The 22027-nt window shown below is 39.4% G+C and overlaps 2 protein-coding genes across 4 annotated transcripts; both read right to left on the minus strand.

Annotated features, from left to right (window-relative positions):
• Positions 1-4751: 4751 nt before the first annotated feature.
• On the minus strand, positions 4752-11971 carry cpeb1b (cytoplasmic polyadenylation element binding protein 1b). 2 transcript variants are annotated; one of them, XM_026267923.1, is made up of 12 exons: positions 11819-11971; positions 11154-11322; positions 10217-10408; positions 9585-9793; positions 8911-9163; positions 8256-8369; positions 7360-7449; positions 6941-7077; positions 6506-6704; positions 6310-6404; positions 6097-6177; positions 4752-6009 (listed from the first exon to the last, which is right to left on the minus strand). In XM_026267923.1, the coding sequence occupies exons 1-12, from the start codon at positions 11831-11833 to the stop codon at positions 5899-5901; spliced, it is 1665 nt and encodes a 554-aa protein (XP_026123708.1). In that variant the 5' UTR covers positions 11834-11971; the 3' UTR covers positions 4752-5898. The 2 variants fall into 2 exon arrangements, with proteins under 2 accessions (XP_026123708.1, XP_026123707.1); XM_026267922.1 differs by having other exon boundaries at positions 7345-7449; positions 11819-11970.
• A 964-nt stretch (positions 11972-12935) lies between these two features.
• Positions 12936-20601, minus strand: rbpms2b (RNA binding protein, mRNA processing factor 2b). 2 transcript variants are annotated; one of them, XM_026267924.1, is made up of 8 exons: positions 20130-20601; positions 18553-18630; positions 18176-18214; positions 17828-17890; positions 16240-16390; positions 15676-15866; positions 14246-14317; positions 12936-14167 (listed from the first exon to the last, which is right to left on the minus strand). In XM_026267924.1, exons 1-7 carry the CDS (start codon positions 20181-20183, stop codon positions 14252-14254), a joined length of 642 nt encoding a protein of 213 aa, XP_026123709.1. In that variant the 5' UTR covers positions 20184-20601; the 3' UTR covers positions 12936-14167; positions 14246-14251. The 2 variants fall into 2 exon arrangements, with proteins under 2 accessions (XP_026123709.1, XP_026123710.1); XM_026267925.1 differs by having other exon boundaries at positions 15676-15827; positions 20130-20598.
• Positions 20602-22027: the final 1426 nt, after the last annotated feature.

Consider the following 22027-nt stretch of genomic DNA (forward strand, 5'->3'; position numbering starts at 1 on the left):
ATGAGGAACGTGACAAACCACAGACAGTCCCATATGAACGGGCGACTGCTGACACAGGAAGAAGGGTTGAGGCCAAGCAGCTCTGTACTGAAGCCAGATTTCCTCTCACACTTTATAACCCCCCTCTCCATCTCTTGTCATTTAATCTCATTTTCATTCATTTTCTTGGATAGTTCACTCAAAAATGAAACATTCTACAGTATCATCATTTACTCATCTTTATAAGTCCAAGCCCATTTTACCCATTTTTCTTCTGTGAAACATATAGATATTTCAGATCACCTTTACACAGGTCTTGAGGACTGTTTAAGATCACTAAGCCAATGAGTCGAATATTCATATCAAATCAGTCCAAAATGATAATTAATCAATCACCTGAAGAATTAGTCATTCGTTTTTTTTTTTTTGTTTTTTTTTTTTAATACAGTTGTTTATCAAAGTTGACAGAAATTGAACTTTTGCATTTTTTGTTATTTAAAAGAACATGCTTAGTTTTTATCCTGTTGATCAGATTATTTAATTCCATTTAGATCGAGCTCAGTCAGATTCATTGAACTATTTACAAGAAGCGTTTTCGATCTGATTGAGCCATCAGTTTGACTGTAGCAGATTATTTGGTTGAATGTAAATTCCAGAGTAAATAGCTCACTATGAAGGTAGATTCTCACTGAATAATGAATTAAGATTCACACGATGAACAGGAAGATTCTTCAGTAGCAAACTATTCCTTCGACAACAGCCTTTTTATGCTTTCTTCCACTAGTCATAACTAGAGGCAGAGAGATGGGAGCATTAGCCTCAGTAATGATAATGAAAGGCCGCAGCTGCACTGAGCTACAAATAGCTTTTATATAAGGCAACACAGCCACAGATAGTCATAAATAACAAGCATTTCACAGAATATCAGCTTGCATGCCAAGATTTAACACTAAGTCTATCAATGCAATCTGTACTATCATGCTAACAGTATGACATTATGATCACTATGTGACACCACACACACACACACACACACACACACACACTGGAACACGTTCTCACACAAACATCACGAAGAGCAGCCAGGCCAAGGAGGCAGTGCTGTCTCCATGACAACTGCCTAGAATGTGGAGATTAGTATCAGCATGCTTGTCCACATCTCTGCTGCTCTCTGCCGCTCTCTCTCGCTTCCTCTTGAACCATCTCTTTCCCTCATTCTGTCAGTCTCTTCATCTCCCACCGGATGAAGATGTTTCTTCTAAAACACTGCGCAGCACAGCAGACATCAGAGAGAGAATGTTGAAGATCTGTTGAACAGTCATGCAGTTCATGTGGTATGTCTGGAGGAAATGGTGTTCATGTGGAAAAACCCAAAGATTTAGGGATAAAAACTGTATGCACATTATACACATCTTTTTATACTCATAAAAAAAAATATATATATATTAATGTATTTTAAAATGTAGTTTATTCCTGCAAAGCTGACTTTGCAGTGGTCTTTACTGACGTTTACTGTTGCATGAACCTTCTAGAATTCTTTGATGATCATAAAGTTTAAAGTTTAAAGCAAATTGTATTTCAAATGGAAATCTTTTGTAACATTAAAATTTTCATTTTATTAATTGAAATTATCCTTGCTGAATAAAAGTATGAATTTATGTCTGTGTGCGTTTGTGTGTGTGTGAGTATATACTGTCACCAGAACATTTTCATTTTTTATGCATTTGCACCTGTGTCTTTTTAGGAATCATGCAGTGAACCGTTTAAAACTGTGTCTCGAGATGTTTCAATCGCCAACTGGCCACTGTGACCCTTGAAGGCAAAGAGGTCTGGGTCAGGCTCTCCTGAATGCAGGATGTAAATCACAAACCTGTATATTTTAGGTGATTATTCAAATTCAAAGCATATGAAAATATATGACATCACATATATGACAGCCAGGAAGGTAGATTCTGAAAATGTTCAATTCTGTTAAATTGTGTACACCTGCAAATAAATAAATAAATAAATGCTAAAACTGTAAAGCATATTTTTTCATCAATAATTTGGTAGTTAGAAGATGCCTTCTCTGATACAAGTAACAGAGGAATTGCTATTTTAGTTTTTATAAGTAGCTTAATGTTCAGAGTGGAACTCTTTCACGGTCAGAAATCTGAGAAATTAAACAGAAATATTCCAAATTTAACTCTAGTTGGGATGCATTATTTTTACATGGTGGTTCAGACTGATATTTTTAAATGCCCATAGGAATCGTGGTGTCTGCAAGAACATGTGTTTTTTGGTTTAGGTTTGCTAACTACCTATTTAAAGGTTGAGCAGCTCATTTTGTTTTCCAGAGCTGCAGGGGTTTACTCCCTCAGGTCCAGTAAGTTTGTAAGGCGGAGTAAAGTGGTGGCAGATACTGCCGAAGCCCCTCCCCCTTTCCCACGATCGTTTAGCAGCTCTCTGTCCTGAGAAGAGGCTTCCTCAAAGAGGAACAGCTCTCTAACCCATTACCCTCTGTTTCCTGCAACAGCTTTAGTTTACAAACACTGGGGGGTGGAGGGGGTATAAGAGACACTTCCACAATTCAGCCATGTTTCCGTTTCTCACTTACTCTTTCTCACACTATATCAACACGTGATATACAGCTCCTCCACTGCAATAATGAGGAGGTTTAACAAATAGTGCTTTATCCAAATAAATAAAAATATGATACCATACAAAAAAAAAAAAAAAAAAAGGCAAGACATTGTTTGTTCTCATGCTTGTAAAACAAGCATGAGAACAAAAAATGTAAAATAAAAATTCTGAAGCAGCCATGCCTTTAACTTACCTCTACAAGAGCTTTTTAATTGCAGAGTGCAATGCTGTACCAGGTGAGCTACTGAGCAAGTTTACTGTCAGAAACACCTCACATATGTAGTAAATGTCAAATCATGCACTGCATCAGACGTGTTTTGAGGTTTTAGTACTACTGGTGGTCACTTCAGTTAGAAAATGCAGGGAATTATAGGGAATTTACGGAATTTTGCCAGATGTACTGTAGGTAGAGGCATGTATTTCCAATGAGCCTAAGCTATATTTATTCATAATTGATTATAATAGGAACATTTAAGTAGTAGAATTCAGTTCTTGTTCATCTGTTACACCTGGGTTAGTCTGATATGGGCTTGTTTTAACAGAACTGAACAACTTTAATATTGCTGGATTCCAGCATTAATGGGATTATTCATAAACCCATGTATATGGCTTCACAGTCAACAGAAAACTAGCAGCTAAATCCACAATATAACACTTTCACGTTTCACACTCTGTACTAGACAACTCCATTCAGTGGCAGTGTTTATCCATTTAGGCAAGCTTCTGGATGGCTGGAAGTGAGTCTACGATAACACATTGAACCCACGTTTCTCATATAGACCCCATTCAGATGTAATATACTAATGTGTGCATAAAGTGTCAGTGAAAAAAATCTTCATGCTAATGTGTGAGCTTGAATGAGCTGTGCCAAGGATGCCGTGCCGTGTTCAGATTACCTCCTGATGAGGAGATGGTGTTGGGGTGTTATTTTTGTAGTGTCAGTGGGATGTGTATGGGGGAAGGAGAAACAGGAGGTTATGTAAACGCAGACGCTCGTCATCCTCCACACACCTGTGATTTCTGGGTGATTCACATAGACTCAGCTGGCGGGTCCTTTCCCAGCTCACACACACACACTTTACCACTCTTTTACCTCGTTTACCACTGCGTTCAAGGTCCTGGTTGGTTTGGATCCATTTAGCTGTTTAGAAGAGCCACACGTGCCCCCTGTTGATAGATGTGGTAACTACACCATTTTGCAGCAAAAATTATTTCACCATTTATATACACACTTGTATTTTTTTGCAAGGAACAGCTGTATTGGCATTTCATCATACTATAGATATTTTAATAGGGGTTGGCTTTTTAGAGCCCTGCTGTATCAGAATTTAAAAATGTTTTAATGGCTATTAATTGAGAAAGATGCTTTTATTTTCCGCTAGATGGTGTAGTTATGGAATCTACCTGCTGGGGTTAACGGGGTCATAGCCAAACCAACCAAACTACGACCCTTTGGAGAACAGCGTGTGATTTAATGGATCGAGGAAGAGAACGTTTATAAGCGCCTCCAGACCCAGACACTAATGAGCTCTCATTTTAGAAATCCCTCCTTCCACATACTACCATGTGGGACTGAAATACACGCTTATATTTAAAATCTACTTTGAGAGCTAGATTGACATTAGTATACATTTAGAGCAAACAGAAAAAAAAAAAAAAAAAAAAAAAATCCCGATTTAACAATTAGCCCTACCAAAATATAATGGATTTATACTGGTGAGAGGAAAAACTAAATCCAGCTTGAAGCTTTCAGAATGACAAATGCAGCACTTCCACCTACTGGTCAAGAAGAGTTAGGAACTATCATTATCCTGAAACTATACCCTTTTTCGGGATAACGCATTTTAAAAGACATTTTAAATGAGCTTTACAGATCTGTAAACGGTTTAAACCTAACAAAAATGTCCAATGTTAAGGAGTTGTGCAGTTTAATAACTTGTTAGTACAGCGATACTAACATACAAAAGGTCCATGCGAAAATATTTTGCAGGAACGCATTAAATTAAGTGGCAGTTGAAACGTACAAGATGTTTCTTCAAATGTATTGAAATTAAAGAGCTCCAGTTTGCTCAATATTTAGCGGCATTTTTTGAATTCCAATTCTAACTACACACTGGCCTTTTAAAAGAAACCTAGTCACACAGCATGAGTAATGCTTAAACACCTTTATTGTGCACAGTCAAAAATTCAAACTTCACCTTTGTAAGCAAACTTGGCAGAGAACAATGAGGTAGAATGACAGAGGAGCTTGAGAAATAGCTCTGCATGGAATGCATATGGTGAGAAAAAGACAGTCTTAGTTCTGAAAGTAATGTTATCCATTCAGACATTCAGCAGATGATGATTAAAGTGACATTTGCATTTAGTCTGCTAAGGCTCTTGGTACATTCAAGGGAAGTCTATGGTTTTAAATTCAACAAGCAGCCATTTGGGCTCACACCCACAACACTGCTGATGTACAATAAGTGGTTAAAAACCTACCCCTTTACAAAGTGCAAATTAAAAAGTGCAATAAAACTACGTGCAGTCGATGGCCATTCTCATTTCAGGATTAATATATCAAGTCGGTTTGAAATCTGATCGAGAGCAGTAAAAGCAATGCCTAGTGGGAGGCACGCACTGAAATTGATCTGGATTGGCAATTAGATCTGCAGGGTTATGCGCAAAACTCTTGTTCTACCAAACAGAACACTGATAAGGCAAAACTAAACTCCAAAAAACAAAGAAAAAAAAAAAAGCGCAAAATTAAAAATCTGCCAGGTAGATTGCTATTCAACCTTTTCCATGCCATACCTTAAAACTGTTTCATGTAAAAATTTATGAAAACTAAAACGGTGAAATGTCATGATGAAAAACTGGCTTATAGTTGCGTCTTAAAGAAAAAGAAATTGGCAAAAAAAAAAAAAAAAAAAACTGTTGGAGGGGAAAACCAATTAAAGGCACTGTATGGCTTCCTACTGTTAAACAAGGAGTTTAGAATGGATTAACCAAATAGCAACCTATAAAAAGGGAGGAAAAAAAAAAAAATCCCTTCAACCATGGCCTGAATATCAACTTAGTTCAAAACTCTGGGTCTTCCCCATCCATGGGCCCCAGCTAACCCATCTCACCGTGTACAGTGCCAAAGTGAACAAGCCAAACTAAAAAGAAAGTGCAACAGTGAACTTTCTACAGTGTTTCCCCATGCCCCAACTCCTGGGAGGGCCTTTTGAAGGGGGGCCGACTCTGGAGCAGTTCCCCGAGGAGAGCAGGCGCAATGGACATCCAGGCTGAGGCATCGTGCTGCCATGCGTGGTTTCAGTTGACATCCCGCTTCTTCTGGTTGCGCATCAGAGGGCGGTGGTTACTGAGGATGTCCATGGAGTGCTGCCTATGCCAGCAGGAGCGACAGTAGTATTTGAAGCAGGTCTGGGGGAGAGAAGGGCATAGCGTACAGATTAACGCACTAACAAAAGAGACACCCACAGGTGAGAAAAAAAACCCACACCACCTCACCTTGTCCCTGCAGAAGAACGGCCCAGGCTCACGACTGCATGATTGACAGATGGCATCCTCCAAGTATGGGTCAATCTGAACCTGAAACGAGAAAGACAGTTTCATAAAGAAAAGCTACCGTAATACTAAAGCGTCTTAATCACACGGCCAGGCAGACAGACAAGTGTGACCGTGCCAACTGAACTCAATTTGTCATATAGACCCATTATGTACCTTCTTTGTAAATTTGGGCGTCTTTATCTCAACAAATGCAGCGCTCACTGCTTTCAGATAACTGCGTTGGTTGTTAAAGGTTACACGTCCAGATCCTAGGAGGGGGTGCAAAAAAATTATGTAAGCTAACCCCAGTATAAAAGGTTCTCCATAATCAATTTGTTAACCTTGAGGAACAAAAATAAAATAGCTTTACCAATGGGGTATTTGTGCTTGTCTGTGTCGATGCCTGCATACACAACACCTCCGAACAGATCATTCATGATGCTGGCCAGGGCCTCAGCGTTGAGCATGCCATGCAGAGCTCCTACAAACACAGTGTTCCTAGGGTCCAGCCTTTGAGAGGGGCAACTCACATAGTTACTGTCTGAAATCACCCAAGGGATCACCTGTGCCTGAAATAAAAGAAGGTTTCTGATACATCAAGATAGACAAAGGATACATCAAGGAACAAAGTTTTCACCATCTACAAAACTACACAAAACCATCCAGGAAGCAGGTCAACAGGCAGCCAATGAGTCACTAATGTATAGGGGTTAATCAGTCTGCGTTAAATGTATCAAAAAATAAAAACACCCCCTCCCCCCACTGCATCAAATGCTACCACATCTACTCCTAAAGCACATCTTACATCTTTGCAGCGCATCCTTCTGCTGGACATTTTGAAGTAATACTCGCTGTAGCCCTCAGGATGGAGCAGGTCCTCAGTGCAGTCCTGTAGCAGGGCACGCACAGACTTGTCCGATTCAAACACCAAGTACACATAACCTGGGGAACAATCAGATGAATGAAAATAAGTCACGTGGCCAAGATGTTATTCAGTTTAAAAGGCTTTGCAGCCATCTGCATAACTGTAGACTGCACAAACTTTGGTATGGAAATCTTGCAAAGGGAGTTAACATTTAAATAAATTCCCAGAAACAGATACAACCATGTGTATGAAGGGTTCTTTTCACCAATCAGTTGAGTGCCATGAGCCACACCATCCCACAACAGTGCTGTAATAAAATAGGTTTCCTACCCTTTCAGCATTACCTTTGGGCATATTACCTTTCGGAGGGCAGCGAGGGTGCTTGCCATCCTTACCTGGCCACTCCACACTGAGAGGGCCATAGCATTTAAAAGTGTTTATCAAACCAGCTGGGAACAAAAACAGAGAAGCGATTAGTCTAGAAGCAAACAGGGCTATTGCAGATCTATACTACCCTTCAAAGTTTGGGATTAGTAAGATTTAGGTGTTGGAAATAATTTAAAAAAAGTTGTATTGATTGGATACAGCAATAATAGTAATGAAAGGATTACGAATTTACTCGTTCAACATTAAACCTAATGGTTCAGCTTGGATCCATGTTCAGTGAAGAAACTGGAGTTAATCCAAGAGACCAGCTGTGCCCGAAATGGCAATTCCAGTTCATAGCTAAACAGAATTTTTAGCAGCCACTACTCAAATCTTTAGCGTCACAGGACCATTCCAAAGCAAGTTACTGCATTAACGTTGGGAACGTGTGCAGCCTAAAATGGTGAAAGTTGGTTCCAAGGACTCTTTGAACAGGATGAGTAAATTTAAAACCGAAATATGTAACAAATGCCTTTACGGTCTCTTGATCAATTTAATGAATCCTTGCTGTTCTTACTGAATCTTACAGACCACAAACTTTAAATGGCAGTGTAAACAGATCAGATACAGCACACAGTAAAAGGTGGAGAACAAAAAGCAAAATGGCACAAGTCAATTAACATTTTCTTAGGTGCAGAAACAAAGATCCCACACCTCCTACAGGAATAGACCACGAGTCAACATGGCACACAAACATTTTAATCAAGTAGTCATTTGAAACTTTATTTCAGTTAGTAGGCTAGTAATCTATTCCAAGCAACGCAATAAAAAAAATAAAAATTCAAAACCAACTACCAATTCACATATTGTATAAAAGCAGTTATTCTACCTTCAGTGATGTCCCAGGGGACACCTCCTAAAAAGACCTTGCAGGAATAAATGGGATTTTGGTAGTGTCTGGGGGGCAACTGTCCACTCCATGTGAAGGTAGCTTCATTGATGGCTGTGGAGCACAAATTCTCAAGATGAGCACAACAACAGCAATGCACCTGCATTATGGATTAATGAAAAACACCGTAAACAGCAGCAACAAGGTTGCACGAATCGGTTAAATGGAAGTGTTAAAGGACATTAAAGTGAAGTGACATTCAGCCAAGTATGGTGACCCATACTCAGAATTTGTGCTCTGCATTTAACCCATCCGAAATGCACACACACAGAGCAGTGAACACACACACACTGGGAGCACACACCCGGAGCAGTGGGCAACCATTTATGCTGCGGCGCCCGGGGAGCAGTTGGGGGTTCGATGCCTTGCTCAAGGACACCTAAGTCATGGTATTGAAGGTGGAGAGAGAACTGTACATGCACTCCCCCCACCCACAATTCCGTCCGGCCTGAGACTAGAACCCACAACCCTTCGATTGGGAGACCAACCCTCTAACCATTAGGCCACGACTTCCCCAATAGGTTTTGGTGGGAGGGTGAAGGGGTGGGGGATAGCTTATGAATTCATGCACTACAGTAGCATGCAATGGGCATACAGGCTGCCTGTCGGTGAAGCCAGGCCTCTCTTTCAATGCTGAAGGGGCTCTCAGGGGTCTTCATTAGGTCCCAGTTGGGCCAGATGGAGGCACCAGGCCAGCGGTGGGACAGACCACCGCTTGAGGTGGCACTGGGTGGTGGGGTGAGAGGGGAGCTGCTGTGGTCCAAACGAGAGCCCAGAGCTAGCTTGAGCGGATCCCTTTGCATACTGGACATAAGGAAGGGCACAGACGGAGAGATCCTCAAAGAAGACTACAAAGAGGAAAGAGAAAAGTGTTAGCATTACCAAGAAGAACATTAAAAGGTGAGCTACCTCTAAAACTAGCCTCAATTAAAACACCATTCCACACTCAGCTGCTTTAATTGATAGTCAAGTCAAATTAGTATTGCACTTTTGAGGAGCTTTACAAGAAGTGTCATACTACGGTGTCAGGTTTAACAGCAGTTTTAGGATGGGCAAAATAGAATTTAAATATAATCTGAATGGAGATCTTCCCATTTTGGATTTAGTGCAGTTGCTATAAGAGTGGCACAGTGGTATAGTCAATGAAGCTTAAGTAGAACCAGTCATGATTACCAATCGCAAGGGTTTATACATTTATAAATAAAAAAAAAAAAAAAAAAAAAAAAGACTCAGCAGAAACCACACATAACACAGTCCCAAAACGCTTACCAGCAGGTCTGAGAGGTGATCAGAACCAGAGCTGAAGCCGCTGGTCTCAGAGTCCACAGGGCTAATGGAGTGAGAGTCCAGGAAAGACTGAGAATTCAAGCGTGCCATGCCGGGAAATCTTTCCAGGAAGTCTGTGGCACCAATGGAAGGCTCAGAGTAGCTTGGAAGCCTGTTGGAGAGATGGCTGGGAGTCCCTAAAATCCCATGCACTGAAAAATAAATGGGTTTAAAAATGGTTACAGTAACAGACAAAATAAAAATTAAAAAAAAGTAGCAAGGAAAAGCCAAAAGAATAGATTTTTGTATTACTCAAACCCTCAGAATAAAAGGAGCACTACAAAACTCACAAGTACAGCTGAAGAGGACAGTTCTTCTATTAGAGCACTAATGAGAATTACTAGTGCAAGAGGCAGGCCGAGAATCTGTGACCATCGTCAACAAAAGGCTCTGACTTACGGTTACAGGCCAAGTGAAAATGGTTTAAACATGCTCTAGCTAGGATAAGGCCAAAGACCCAGAAAGAGAATCCACAAGAAAAAGCCTACTGAAAACGTTCACTATAAATCAATACTGTATAAGTCAGGGTTGCTTAAAGTGTATACGGTTACTTTAATGCTACTCATTCCACTCACGCGAGGCTGTATTAGTCTGTGCAGAGGGATCCGAGTCATGGCTGCTCCATGGTCTCTCCCAGTCAGACAGGCTGAGGGACTGTAGGCCCAGACCCCAGTTACTGACGTCAGGCAGACCCCTGGATGAGTCCTGGCCACCGCTGGGGAAGAGCATCCTGCTCCGGACTGCAGACAAGTCGGAGTCGGGACGACCTGTTAACAGAGTCCAGAAACAAACATACTTTTTGGCAACTCTGCATCAGCAGTGGAAATAAAAAGGCATACACATTGAGAAAACATCGGCTCCCTAGACGGATAGAAAATCACAGCTCGCCTCCTTTTGTCTGGCTAAATGACACCGGAGCAGCGGTCTCTGCAGAGACGACCCACCCTGCATGTGACCCAGGCGCTGCTGCCCTCACAGCCCCTTGCTAATGACATCAGTCCCTGGCCTCCTCGATGCCACACCACAGAGCATTCCTGACAAATTCCCCTGCAAAGAGACAGCACCCCCTCCCACCTCTGGCTCAGACACTCGAGGTGGCAGGGAGAGAGAGCTCGCCGCTAGCTGCAGGCTAAGAGACCGAAAACTCCAGTGAATCACAGCACTATTGCTATTGGCTAAGTAGCTGAAGAATGAGCAATCTGGGCTTCTCGTGCAGAGCTGGACTGCATCCAACTGCTTACTCCAGCCCTGATTCAGCATCCTCCGTCTTATCTGCATGACATCGCATGACCAGTGCTGTAATGATTCCCTGCGCACATGAAGCTCTAATGCAGGGCCAAGGCTGAAGGTGCGGACAGCAACGCAGCATGCGCACATGAACAGGGGCAGCAAAAAAAGCTCTTGTTACAGAGCCTGCGCGCACACACACACAAGAATTGTCTGCTTGCATTTGTGGTTTATTCTAGCGCTCAATTAACAAGTGAATCTCTTTGTACACAAACTAGGGTTTACCATTAAAAGGGTCTCGCTTGCATTTGGCAGTGGGAGTGGTGCAAACCCCACTGAGATCCAGTGAGTTTCCCAGCATGGTGTTCATCCTGGAGAACGTGTCTGCATTGCTACATGTAGACAGGGCTGGAATATCAGAATCCAGGCAGTTAAGAAGTCTGGGGTTCTCGCTCTGTCAGAACACAGATAGACATCACAAATGGTAAAACATGGCCTGATTCGTCCCTTGCACCCTTTCCACACCATTTTAGGTTCAGTTAGCAAAACAGTATAATGCCATAAGATTTTAAGTTAAGGAGAATTTATTTGGAGGCCACTTTCAGTAGAGTGATGGTAAACAATATGCCTATAAGTTAATTTGCCACTTCTGCTGTTAAATTGAACAAAGCAGCCAATTATTAAATCTGACAAGCCCAAATCAGTGGACCCATACCGCACTGTAAACAACCATTACTGATGACAGATACAGGCCAGCATAATAACTAGCATTTCTGCATGCTCAACAACCAAAAATGGAGTGGAACACTTCTTTTTTCATTTCCAAATGACCCCAAACTTTTATTGAGGTAGTAGACGCGGGTCAAACGCAAAATAAATATTTAACACGCTCACAAAAACTTTAATAAAAGTGGCGCAAAATTTAAACCCGAACTAACACCGAAACTCACCAGAGAAAACGCCATCGTAGGACTATCAACCAAAATTATCGAAAACAACACCTTATTTAAGTCTCTTAAGTCTACTTAAACCTTTCGAGGGAACTTTTGGCCTAATTCACAACACCTGTGCTCGAGACAAGCGCCTCTTTCTCTCCTGGGATCCACTTCTTCTCTTGAGTAACCAATCACTGATTGCATATTGATATTTATTCATGAGGGGCGGGGACTTGTCGTGACGTCAGTTTCCATAGGCCAATTTACAAAACTACCGTAATTTTTTTTTTAAATGTCCCCAAATTATCTATATTATTATATAATGTATGACAATATTTCTGATTCCTGTCGAGGTGTCATTCTCTCAAACAAGTTCATTTTTCTTATTCAACAAATATTATAGTTGGTCGTGGCGTCTTATGTGTTATGCATTTTAGAGCCTTCTGCAGGTTTCTGAATATATTTAGATCTAAACATAAATGTTATTACTTATTTTTTCATTATCTAAATTGCTCAGTGCGAGTGCGGCCTTGATATTTGTAATGAGTCACGTCGCGTGTAAAATGTATTTTATTGACATAAATCAGGACCATGGAGAGCAGCATTTATAAATTAGGTCTTTATCAAGACAAATCACACAATTTGTGACTAAAGACTTCTATAATACAGTAAATACAATAGTGATTAACAGCAGGAACATTGCAAGAGAGACCAGCAGATACTTTCAGGGCAGGCATTGGATTTAAAACAAATGACAGACTACCGACTCACTTCCTCTAGATGGCAGCACTTACATTGTTTCATAGGGTCTTCACTTTAAAAGGACAGTTCACCTCAAAAGTAAAAGTTTCATGCTGTTGTAAACCTGTTTGATGTTCTTTAATGACACAAAAGGATATGTTGGGCATGAGAGTCTCAGATTTATTATGCCAAAAATAAAAGGCGAGACCCTAGACATGCTGTCTAACATCCCTTTTGTGCTACAAAGTCACGCATATTTGAAAACATGACTATGGATGACCATATTTTTAGCCTACTTCTGTAAATTATGAACCTAATTTCAGACGCATGAAAGCTGCTGCAATTGAAACATAACTGTAGTGCACAGTTCAATAAAAGTACACACAAGACATTTTAATGCATTCCCATTTTAATACTTTTATACAGTAGTATTTTTGTACACCAAACACTTTACAAATGCATTTCAAATGTTTGAATAAACCATTACTATACCCACATTAAAACCCATGCACACTTGTAGCATCTCTTTATATTCAGAGAATTAACGTGAAACAGCGATTTCATGTTAGCAGCAAATTTGCTGTGCATATACTGTTCGTTTTGTGCCACACTGACACGTTTATATAAAAAAAAAAAAAAAAAAAAAAAAAAAAAAAAACACACTACAACTTAACCTCTGAAACTGCTATAAAAGGACATGGATACAAAAACAAATGTCAACACAAAGAAAGGGTTACCAATAACGTGTACAGATTATTCATCTCAATTGCACAAACTCTTGTTTCCCCAGTCACACACTCTAGATTGAGGTGGTCTCATATTTTGTAAAGTCACCAGACCCTCTGTGATGTGTTACAGTGGACATTAGTGGGGGGGAACCATATGACTGTCTGGACATCACATTACCCAAAATAAGTTGGCCAAAGTTTTGTATATAACATAAGCAACTTTAAAAGACCATACTACCAAACAAGACAAACTGAAAAAGGTTACACAGATCATAGAAGCAACAAACATACAATGACACACAGAGCTACACTTCATGTCAAAACTAACATGCTCAATGTCAGCTTCAGTTGATGGTCTCATTTTATGTCGATCCAGAGCAAATCTCAATGAACAAATAAATTAGTATCTTATCTTAAATTCTTCAATACAAAGAAAAAAAAGAGGGGGGGGGAGAGAAAGTTCAAGGGACCAATCCATTAAGAACTGCTAAGGTCTATTTTTGTGCTGTTGGCAATGATTAGTGCTGTCAAATGATTAAAATCGCACATAATGCATGTGTGCTGTATGATAATAAATATTACACATACATTTCAGATTTTTTTTTTATTAAATATTTAGAATATAAATTATGAATAGATAGACATGTAAATACATGTCAATATTTTCAAATGTATACATAAATATACACAGAACACAAGCATTACGCAAGCAAAAACTAATCGATTAATCGTTTGACAGAACTAATTTCAATACAGGCTCAATGAGCAATATGAAAGCAAATTTCATCTCTTCATGGCCTAATTCCAAAGGATTTTAATACATCCAAAAGCCTAAAGTTCAAATGCACTGAACCATTTTTAAACAGGAGCTGGAAGACACCATTTCAAGAGAAACCTGAAAGAAAGAAAAAAATATTAAAGAGAACATTTTATGAATCACATGTTGCATGGGAGAGGAATAGAATGGCCTTACTAGATTTTAACAGAATTGCCGTGATTTCCATCCAGGCTGGGATGAGTCTGATGTGGAGGGATACCAGCGCATCTAAAAAAATAAAGAAATAAAAATAAAACGATATAAAAAAAGTTAACACCTTCAGACTTTGTGAAAGAGCCAAGGAAATCTTCACAATTCATTAGCATGTGACCCAAGCAGTCACAGCTGACAGTTGATTTCTTTGAATAATTAGAACATCTTTTGGACCAGATCATTAGCCTTTACTTGACATTGAGACAGCCTCTACTTATCCGAGATAGGAAAACATGTTAGCATTTGTGGCGAGTGGGGCGTGGGAACGAGGAGTGAGGCCAGGTGTAGTGATTGGAGATGAGCTGCACCTGCGCCCCACCGCCAGTATCGAGTCCCACGTAGGAGATGGAAGGATATAAAACTGGAGTGACGACCGTGAAGGACGAGAGAGGACCAGGCCTGGGACATTATTTTATGTTGTGACTTTTATTTGTGCGCGTCAGTCGCCGTGAGGGGCTGACACGCTGTTTTGTGTTTATTTTGAATAATTAAAGTTTTATTTTGATTGTGCGCCGGTTCCCGCCTCCTTCTTCCCGATGAATATGGAGATGTGAATATCGTTACAGCATTGAACAGAGTAGTAACTCATTTACGTAACCAACATAACTTAAAAGGTGACTGGCATACAAAACATGAAATTATCTTTTGGAGGTCGTAAAACATGTAAATAATACACAAAACAATTGTGACGAGTGGGGCGGATCCGAGAGCCGTGGGAACCGGAGCGAGGCCGGTGGAGTGATTGGAGATGAGCGACACCTGGGCTTCTCTCGTCCTTCACTGTCATCGCTCCTGTTTTATATCCTTCCATCTCCTCCGTGGGACTCGAGACCGGTGGGTCGAGCAGGTGTCGCTCATCTCCAAATCACTCCACCGGCCTCGCTCCGGTTCCCACTGCTCTCGGACCCACCCCACTAGTCACAACAATGTTTAAAGACTTAAATGTCTGAAATTATTTAAATTACGCTTGCTACATTGACTTCCTGCCCAGAAAGAATACAAACTTTTATACACTTTTTTTTTTTTTTTTAATAAACATTCATAATGGTGCATTAAAAGATCTTCCAACAAAATCATAATAATGATGCATCTTTACATTAAAATGCTTTGTTTTCTTTATGGAAATTTTTTTTTAAATCCATTGATTTTGACATGACTAGCAGGATTTAATTTGTGAAACATGGCCTTCCATGAATTAGTGCATAATATTTATGTATATGAATCTGGAACCTAGTACAGTAATGAAAAAACGATTAAAGAGTTAAAATGGCAATTTTAAAGTTAAAAAACAAATACCACACACACACACCAAAAAACGACATGCAAGGGAAAAAAAAAAAGATTAAAAAAAAAAAAATTACAGATGGCCTCACCTGAGCATGAAGTGCAGCTGCTGCTGCAGCGGCCGCTGCTGGGTAGGTGAAAGCCGTGTGGGGCAGGCCGGGGCTGAGCTCTGGGGTATAGAAAGGGTAAGGAGACCAGGCCTCTGGAGATGCTGGGATCAGTGCTGCCCCTGTCAAATCATCTGAGGATTGGGATGAGCAGAGCAAACCATCACCTGAGACTGAGGCCAGTTGAGTTCAGTATCTCAGACATGACTGAAATCACCACTTCAAAACCAAGTGACACATTGTTCAAGTCAGAGGCACAAACACTCCTAAAGACTCTTACAGAGGCAGGAACTAAATCCTGATACCTGTGTGATCTCTGGTCATTTCTGTGACTTGGAACAGAAGAGCGGTTGAATGAGATGTGAAGTGCTAAGGCTCAACTTAAGTGTAATAGAACTAAGAGAACAGAAAAGGCCATTTGCTAATGACACATGCATGTGGAGGTGGATTAGTCTCTTCTTTTGTTTTCCTAAGACCTACTCTATAGATGTGTATGCCTGACTGCAGTGTGTGAACTACTGTGAACTACTGTGTTGGCCAACTTACATGGGTCCCGTGCTATGAAGTGCGCTCCTAGAGCTGGGTGGATATTTGTGGGATTCGGAGTGCCCATCAGCTTACTCTTTGCCATCTTCGTGTTGGCCTTAGCAAACTCTAACCGGAGGGTCTGCGGGTTTTCAGGGTCAAATCGAACCCCCTGGAGACACAAGGGAGGGAGGGGGACAGAGTAATGGGGATGGGTTGTGCCTGCCAGACCCTGGTCAAAATGTGCAGTGCGTTTTAAGCTGGTGCCCACATGCAGTGAACGTTTCTAATAGTGATTGAACAGCAAAGCTAGTGGTTACCTAAACAGAAGCGGACACATACTACACACTAAAGACAACAACAAAAAAAAAAAAAAACCACACACATTACTGGTAATCTACTGAATAGTGGCTTCTCCGGCCATCATGGTGCTCAGTAACTTTTGAAATAAACATTATGCATTTATTTGTAATGCATTGGAACATTTCAATGTATGAGACTACTTTAAAGGGATACTCCATCCCAAAATGAAATTTTTGTTAGTAATCCCTTGCAGTGGGCAGCCATTTATGCTGAGGTGCACAAGGAGCAGTTGGGGGTTTAGTGCCTTTCCGGCCCGAGACTCGAACCCACAACCTTGATCTTGAATAACAGAGCAACCACATTGCTAAATTAAACTCTGTAAAATGTTAAGTAGGTCGCAGTGCCATGCACTTAACGGTCATCTATGGTCATTCTTCAATAAGGTTCATTAATTTACATTAGTTAAATGAACTATTTCCACAGCATTTATTAATCTTAGTTTGTTCGTTTCAGCATTTACTTATGCATTAAAATAACAGGTTGTATTTGTAAACAATGCTGTGTTAACATGAACAATGGATGACTATTTATTAACATTAACAAAGATTAATAAATTGTGTAATAAATGTATTGTTCCTGGTTCATGATAGTTAATATCTTATTGTAAAGTGTTACCATTAATATTGATTCATCATACTGTTGAACTTGACAGTATTTTCCTGTTACTTCATAGGAGCTTCAAAGAAAACTTGTGACCTGCGTTTATCAGTATTTTTTTGCTCATTGGGAGAAAAAGGAAAAAAATAATTTGATATCCTCCCCCAAGGTTTCTATAGAGATCACAATTTATCTATATTGTGAATTCGTATGGCCACAATAACCATGATATTAAAAAAAATCTAATATCATGACAGCACTGATGGCAGATGGACTATTCTGACCATGCTTTTCATACTTTTCAGAACTTTGACAGTGTAACTTACAAGCCTTCTGGTTTTCATCCAAAATATCTTACAATTGTGTTCTGAAGACGAACAAAGCTTTTACACGTTTAAACAACATGGGGGTAAGGGATTAAATGACAATTTTCATTTTGGGATTGAGTATTTCTCTAAGCTCACCATGTTTTAATGGTCAAATGAGATGCAAGCTATGGCCATTATTGTACAAATTGACAGCAGAAAATATTCTTAATGTATATACAGTAGATAATGCATTTAAACCGCATCAAGTATGAACCTAGCTGATAATATTCAACAGATTATCAATATTTCAAGCCATTGCTTACAGATAACTGGTTTCTTACATTTAATGCATTCTTTGCCGCTTCAGCACCGGAACGACTATCAAAGGTTACAAAACCAACAGGCTGGAAAAGAAGGAAACAAGTCAATGGCCATGGTGTAATTTATCAAAAACACACAAGAGACATGGTAAGTGTAACTTTCATTGCGAAAACGAACCAAAAAAAAAACACAATAATAATAATAATAATAATAATAATAATAATAATAATGTGATTGCTCACTACACAGTCCTAAATATAGGTTTATAAATCACTAAAATAAAAAAGGCATGGCCGCAACACAATTGCAAAAGTAAATGTTTTTAATACAACACACAGGTCTGGTCAGCTAATATCAAAATGTCTCACCTGCTTTGATGTTAACTTGATAAGTGAACCCTCATAACCCTGAAAAGGAAAATTAATCCAATTACCATAATGTAGTCACATGCTTGAAAAGAAAGAAATTCCTGCTGCACTCCCTATAAGAGGCCAACTCTGTCAGAGAGGATGCACTTTACCGCACTGCTAATCTGTGCGACTGGAACATCTCTGCTGCTAAGAATTATTCCAATTCTTACAACTCTAAAACTCAATTTAGAAACTTCACTATTCCCCTCCAGTCAATTCATTGTTTCAGTGAGAATTTCTAACTGTTGATTGGGCGACCACAACAATTAGGAGCTAGAAGCAGAGTTAACTAAACACCGTCAATGAGATTTACCATCTAAAACCTCTGTTTTTACCTTAAATGGTCGAAATAGCAGATAAAGTTCACGAGGTTTGATATCTGTTGGCAGACCACTGACAAATAGTGTCCGTACCTGTAAAATACAAAATACATGCAAAGTTTCTAGATAACACAAAAGGAGATGACTTCGTTTAGACACAGAACAGAAATGAAGTGATCAATGACCCTTGGAACACGAAGTCAGCACTTATTTAATGAAGTAAAAAACTAAAATAAATTAAATGCTTATGGTTTGCAATGACCTGAAAAATACAAAAAGCCATGAATTGGGTTTTAAAAAGCCTGGCAGCTTCACACTCAAAACTTATAGTACAAAGACTCATGAAAAACGCATTCAGCTACATGATGGCCACATTCAGCTTCAGAAATAAACAAATGCACATCCACTCGCTTTGACTTGGTGGGGGGTTCAAAGCCACAATGGACTGCCAGTGGAACAGCGATGGACAACGTCGCACAGCGTGACCGCACTTCCTTCCTCTGACCCACAACAACAACCCCGACGGCGCAACACCATTCCTCGGCCCTCAACCCCTCACCTCTGCACCACCTCTGTGTTTTAATGATCATGTATAAAGGTTCAGTTTAAATTAATAGCTTCAGGTTTCAGTAGCTTCAAGTGATACTGACAACCACAATCCAAAACCGTTTTCGAAGTTGATTGTCTCTTATTTGAGATGCCATTCATTAATGGATCGAAACAGCTGCATAAGGCAGTGGTGTCTATTTACAAATAATAATGTGCAAAAAAAAGCTCATACATATATATATATATATATATATATATATATATATATATATATATATATATATATATATATATATATATACACATACATATACACACACACTAACATGTCACAGGTTTATTGCGGTTTGTAAGGGATATAAAAACACACACGTATACACAGACACCAATAAGACTGAAATATGCTTTAAGCCATTTATTTTATTTAGTTTTAACTGTTTGCATCTTTAAAAGCATGGTTTAGGAAGAAACCACACAAATATTACGCAGTGCTGCATTACGACCAGAACAAAATTGTATACAACCATTAAAGGTCAGTGACGCTGAAGCAAATTTCAAACAATTCGGTGATTTGCGTCTGTGTGACAGTTTGAGACAACAAACTAAATCTACTGAGCGGCTTTTTTGTATTTTATTGAGACCCTGGCCAAAAAAAGCTAACCCAAAGACAAACAAACTTTACACCTGACGTAACTCCCTAAACGTTTGAAGGAAGCGCCAATCACATACCGCTCAACAAAATCATAACGTCAAGGTAAAGGAAGTCATTGATTTAATGCAAAACCATTTATATTCAATCTGAAATTATTAACTTTAAACCACCGTCTTTTAATTGTGATTATTTCCTTACTTACTAAAAAAAAAAAAAAAAAAAAAGACACCACACACACACACACACACACACACACACTTAATGGGAGACGCTGAGGCTCCCCTTCACACTTCTAAAGTTTGTAACAAAAAACCATGTACATCGACCTAGACAGATTTTTTTTTTTTTAATACAACACCTCATTGACTAATTTTAAACTCCGAACTCTCACCTCCTCTTCTATTGGGACATTGTTGTTCGGCTCGGAGTCAGACTTGATACTCATCTTGAACGTAAACTTGAGACACCCAGAAGGACCGGCAGAAGTTTCGTTTTTTTCAGCGTCCTAAAGTGCGACTGGATCCTGATGGCGATCCGTGCGGGACTCAGCAGAACTCGTGCGGGACACTGAGGTCGTGTCAAAAGTGCCAGGTGAACCGTAGACGCGAAGGTGACTCGGTGAAACGAAGTGCAGTGCGTGGTGGTGAGGGGAAGAGAAACGACGCTGCCACCTCACATTTACCTCGTTTTAAATGTTAAATTTCAAAGAAAGCAGATCTCATGGGTAGGACCTGTTCCATAGTTGACCTGCTCGCCAATTAGGTCATCAAGAGAGATGGGGCAGGCTCGAGAGCGGCGCTGCAGCTGGTGGTGAAGCCAACCCCTCCATTAGTGAATCATCGCCTTCATGGGGAAGTACGGACCAATTGGAACCGTTCCTTTTATTATTGGAGACATCTCATATCAACTGTATCAGGAGGAGGGAGGAGAGTAAATAAAAGAGAGGAATTCGTTTACTCGAGGCATATAAAAGCTTTGTAAAACTAACTTTGAAGTTTCTTTATGGGTGGCAGTTGTGAAAGGGTCAGGATGTATACATCTTTTTGTTTGTTGAAAAACTGAGCTATTCTAAAAATAACCCTGACATTTGAGTGCATTTAATTATGGGAACATCTGTTTAAAAGGAAAGCTACTTTTCTTGAAACTTGGCGAGACACACAATGCAGGGAACCAATCGTCTGGTAAAAATGGGCCTGTACTGTAAAGCTCATAAATGTTATGTTAAACTGTTTGCACCTTCAGCTGGTCTTCTGTCATGTTTCCTGACATTGTGTAGTCACACAAAGTAAATGAGCATTGTTGAAGCCTGCGGGTGCGGTAAGGGTTGAGAAGGTTTTTTTTTTTTTTTTTTTTTTTTTTTTTTTTTTTACAAATCTAAGTCTAATTATAGACAAAATCATTCTTGCCAGGCCTCTCGAATTCCATTGTGCATAAGGGAGCTATGAACTATTTATAAATCCTACAGATGTTTATTCACAGACTTGCAGTTTGTTTGAGGGCCTGTCTTATAGTGACTGCTTAATTCAGTTACAAACTCCAAACTGGATCTTTAAAGTAGTCCTTTATCGTGATTAATTTGCATGATATTTCTGTGTGTACTGTGTATATCTATGTAGCTTATATATAAATACACACAAATACAGTATATATATATATATATATATATATATATATATATATATATATATATATATATATATATATATATATATATTTAAAATAATAACAAGTATTTACATGTATATATTTATACTCATATAATGTATATTATTATGAATATAATCTTATATATATATATAATATTATATTCATAATCATATACATATATGTACTGTATATATATGATATATATGATATATATATATATATATATATATATATATATATATATATATATATATATATATATATATATATATATATATATATATATATATATATATATATATATATATATACAGTACAGACCAAAAGTTTGGACACACTTTCTCATTCAAAGACTTTTCTTTATTTTCATGACTATGAAAATTGTAGAGTCACACTGAAGGCATCAAGGTCTATTTGACCAAGAAGGAGAGTGATGGGGTGCTGCGCCAGATGACCTGGCCTCCACAGTCACCGGACCTGAACCCAATCCAGATGGTTTAGGGGTGAGCTGGACCGCAGACAGAAGGCAAAAGGGCCAACAAGTGCTTAGCATCTCTCGGGGAACTCCTTCAAGACTGTTGGAAGACCATTTCAGGTGACTACCTCTTGAAGCTCATTAAGAGAATGCCAAGAGTGTGCAAA

The sequence above is a fragment of the Carassius auratus genome, chromosome 7 (assembly GCF_003368295.1).
Source record: "Carassius auratus strain Wakin chromosome 7, ASM336829v1, whole genome shotgun sequence".
In the NCBI taxonomy this organism is placed as follows: domain Eukaryota; kingdom Metazoa; phylum Chordata; class Actinopteri; order Cypriniformes; family Cyprinidae; genus Carassius; species Carassius auratus.

Excerpts from the sequence above, each read along its gene's own strand:
- cpeb1b (XM_026267922.1), bottom strand. Across the intron at positions 10,409-11,153 it reads CAAGCGAGACCCTTTTAATG|GTCGTCCCGACTCCGACTTG; the intron begins GTAAACCCTAGT and ends CTCTGTTAACAG. Across the intron at positions 9,164-9,584 it reads ATCACCTCTCAGACCTGCTG|TCTTCTTTGAGGATCTCTCC; the intron begins GTAAGCGTTTTG and ends TCCTCTTTGTAG.
- rbpms2b (XM_026267924.1), bottom strand. The coding sequence starts at position 20,183 with ATGAGTATCAAGTCTGACTCCGAGCCGAACAACAATGTCCCAATAGAA. Across the intron at positions 16,391-17,827 it reads CGGCAAAGAATGCATTAAAT|GGGGTTCGATTTGACCCTGA; the intron begins GTAAGAAACCAG and ends TTGTGTCTCCAG. Across the intron at positions 15,867-16,239 it reads CTTCATAGCACGGGACCCAT|TCTCAGGTGATGGTTTGCTC; the intron begins GTAAGTTGGCCA and ends AACTGGCCTCAG.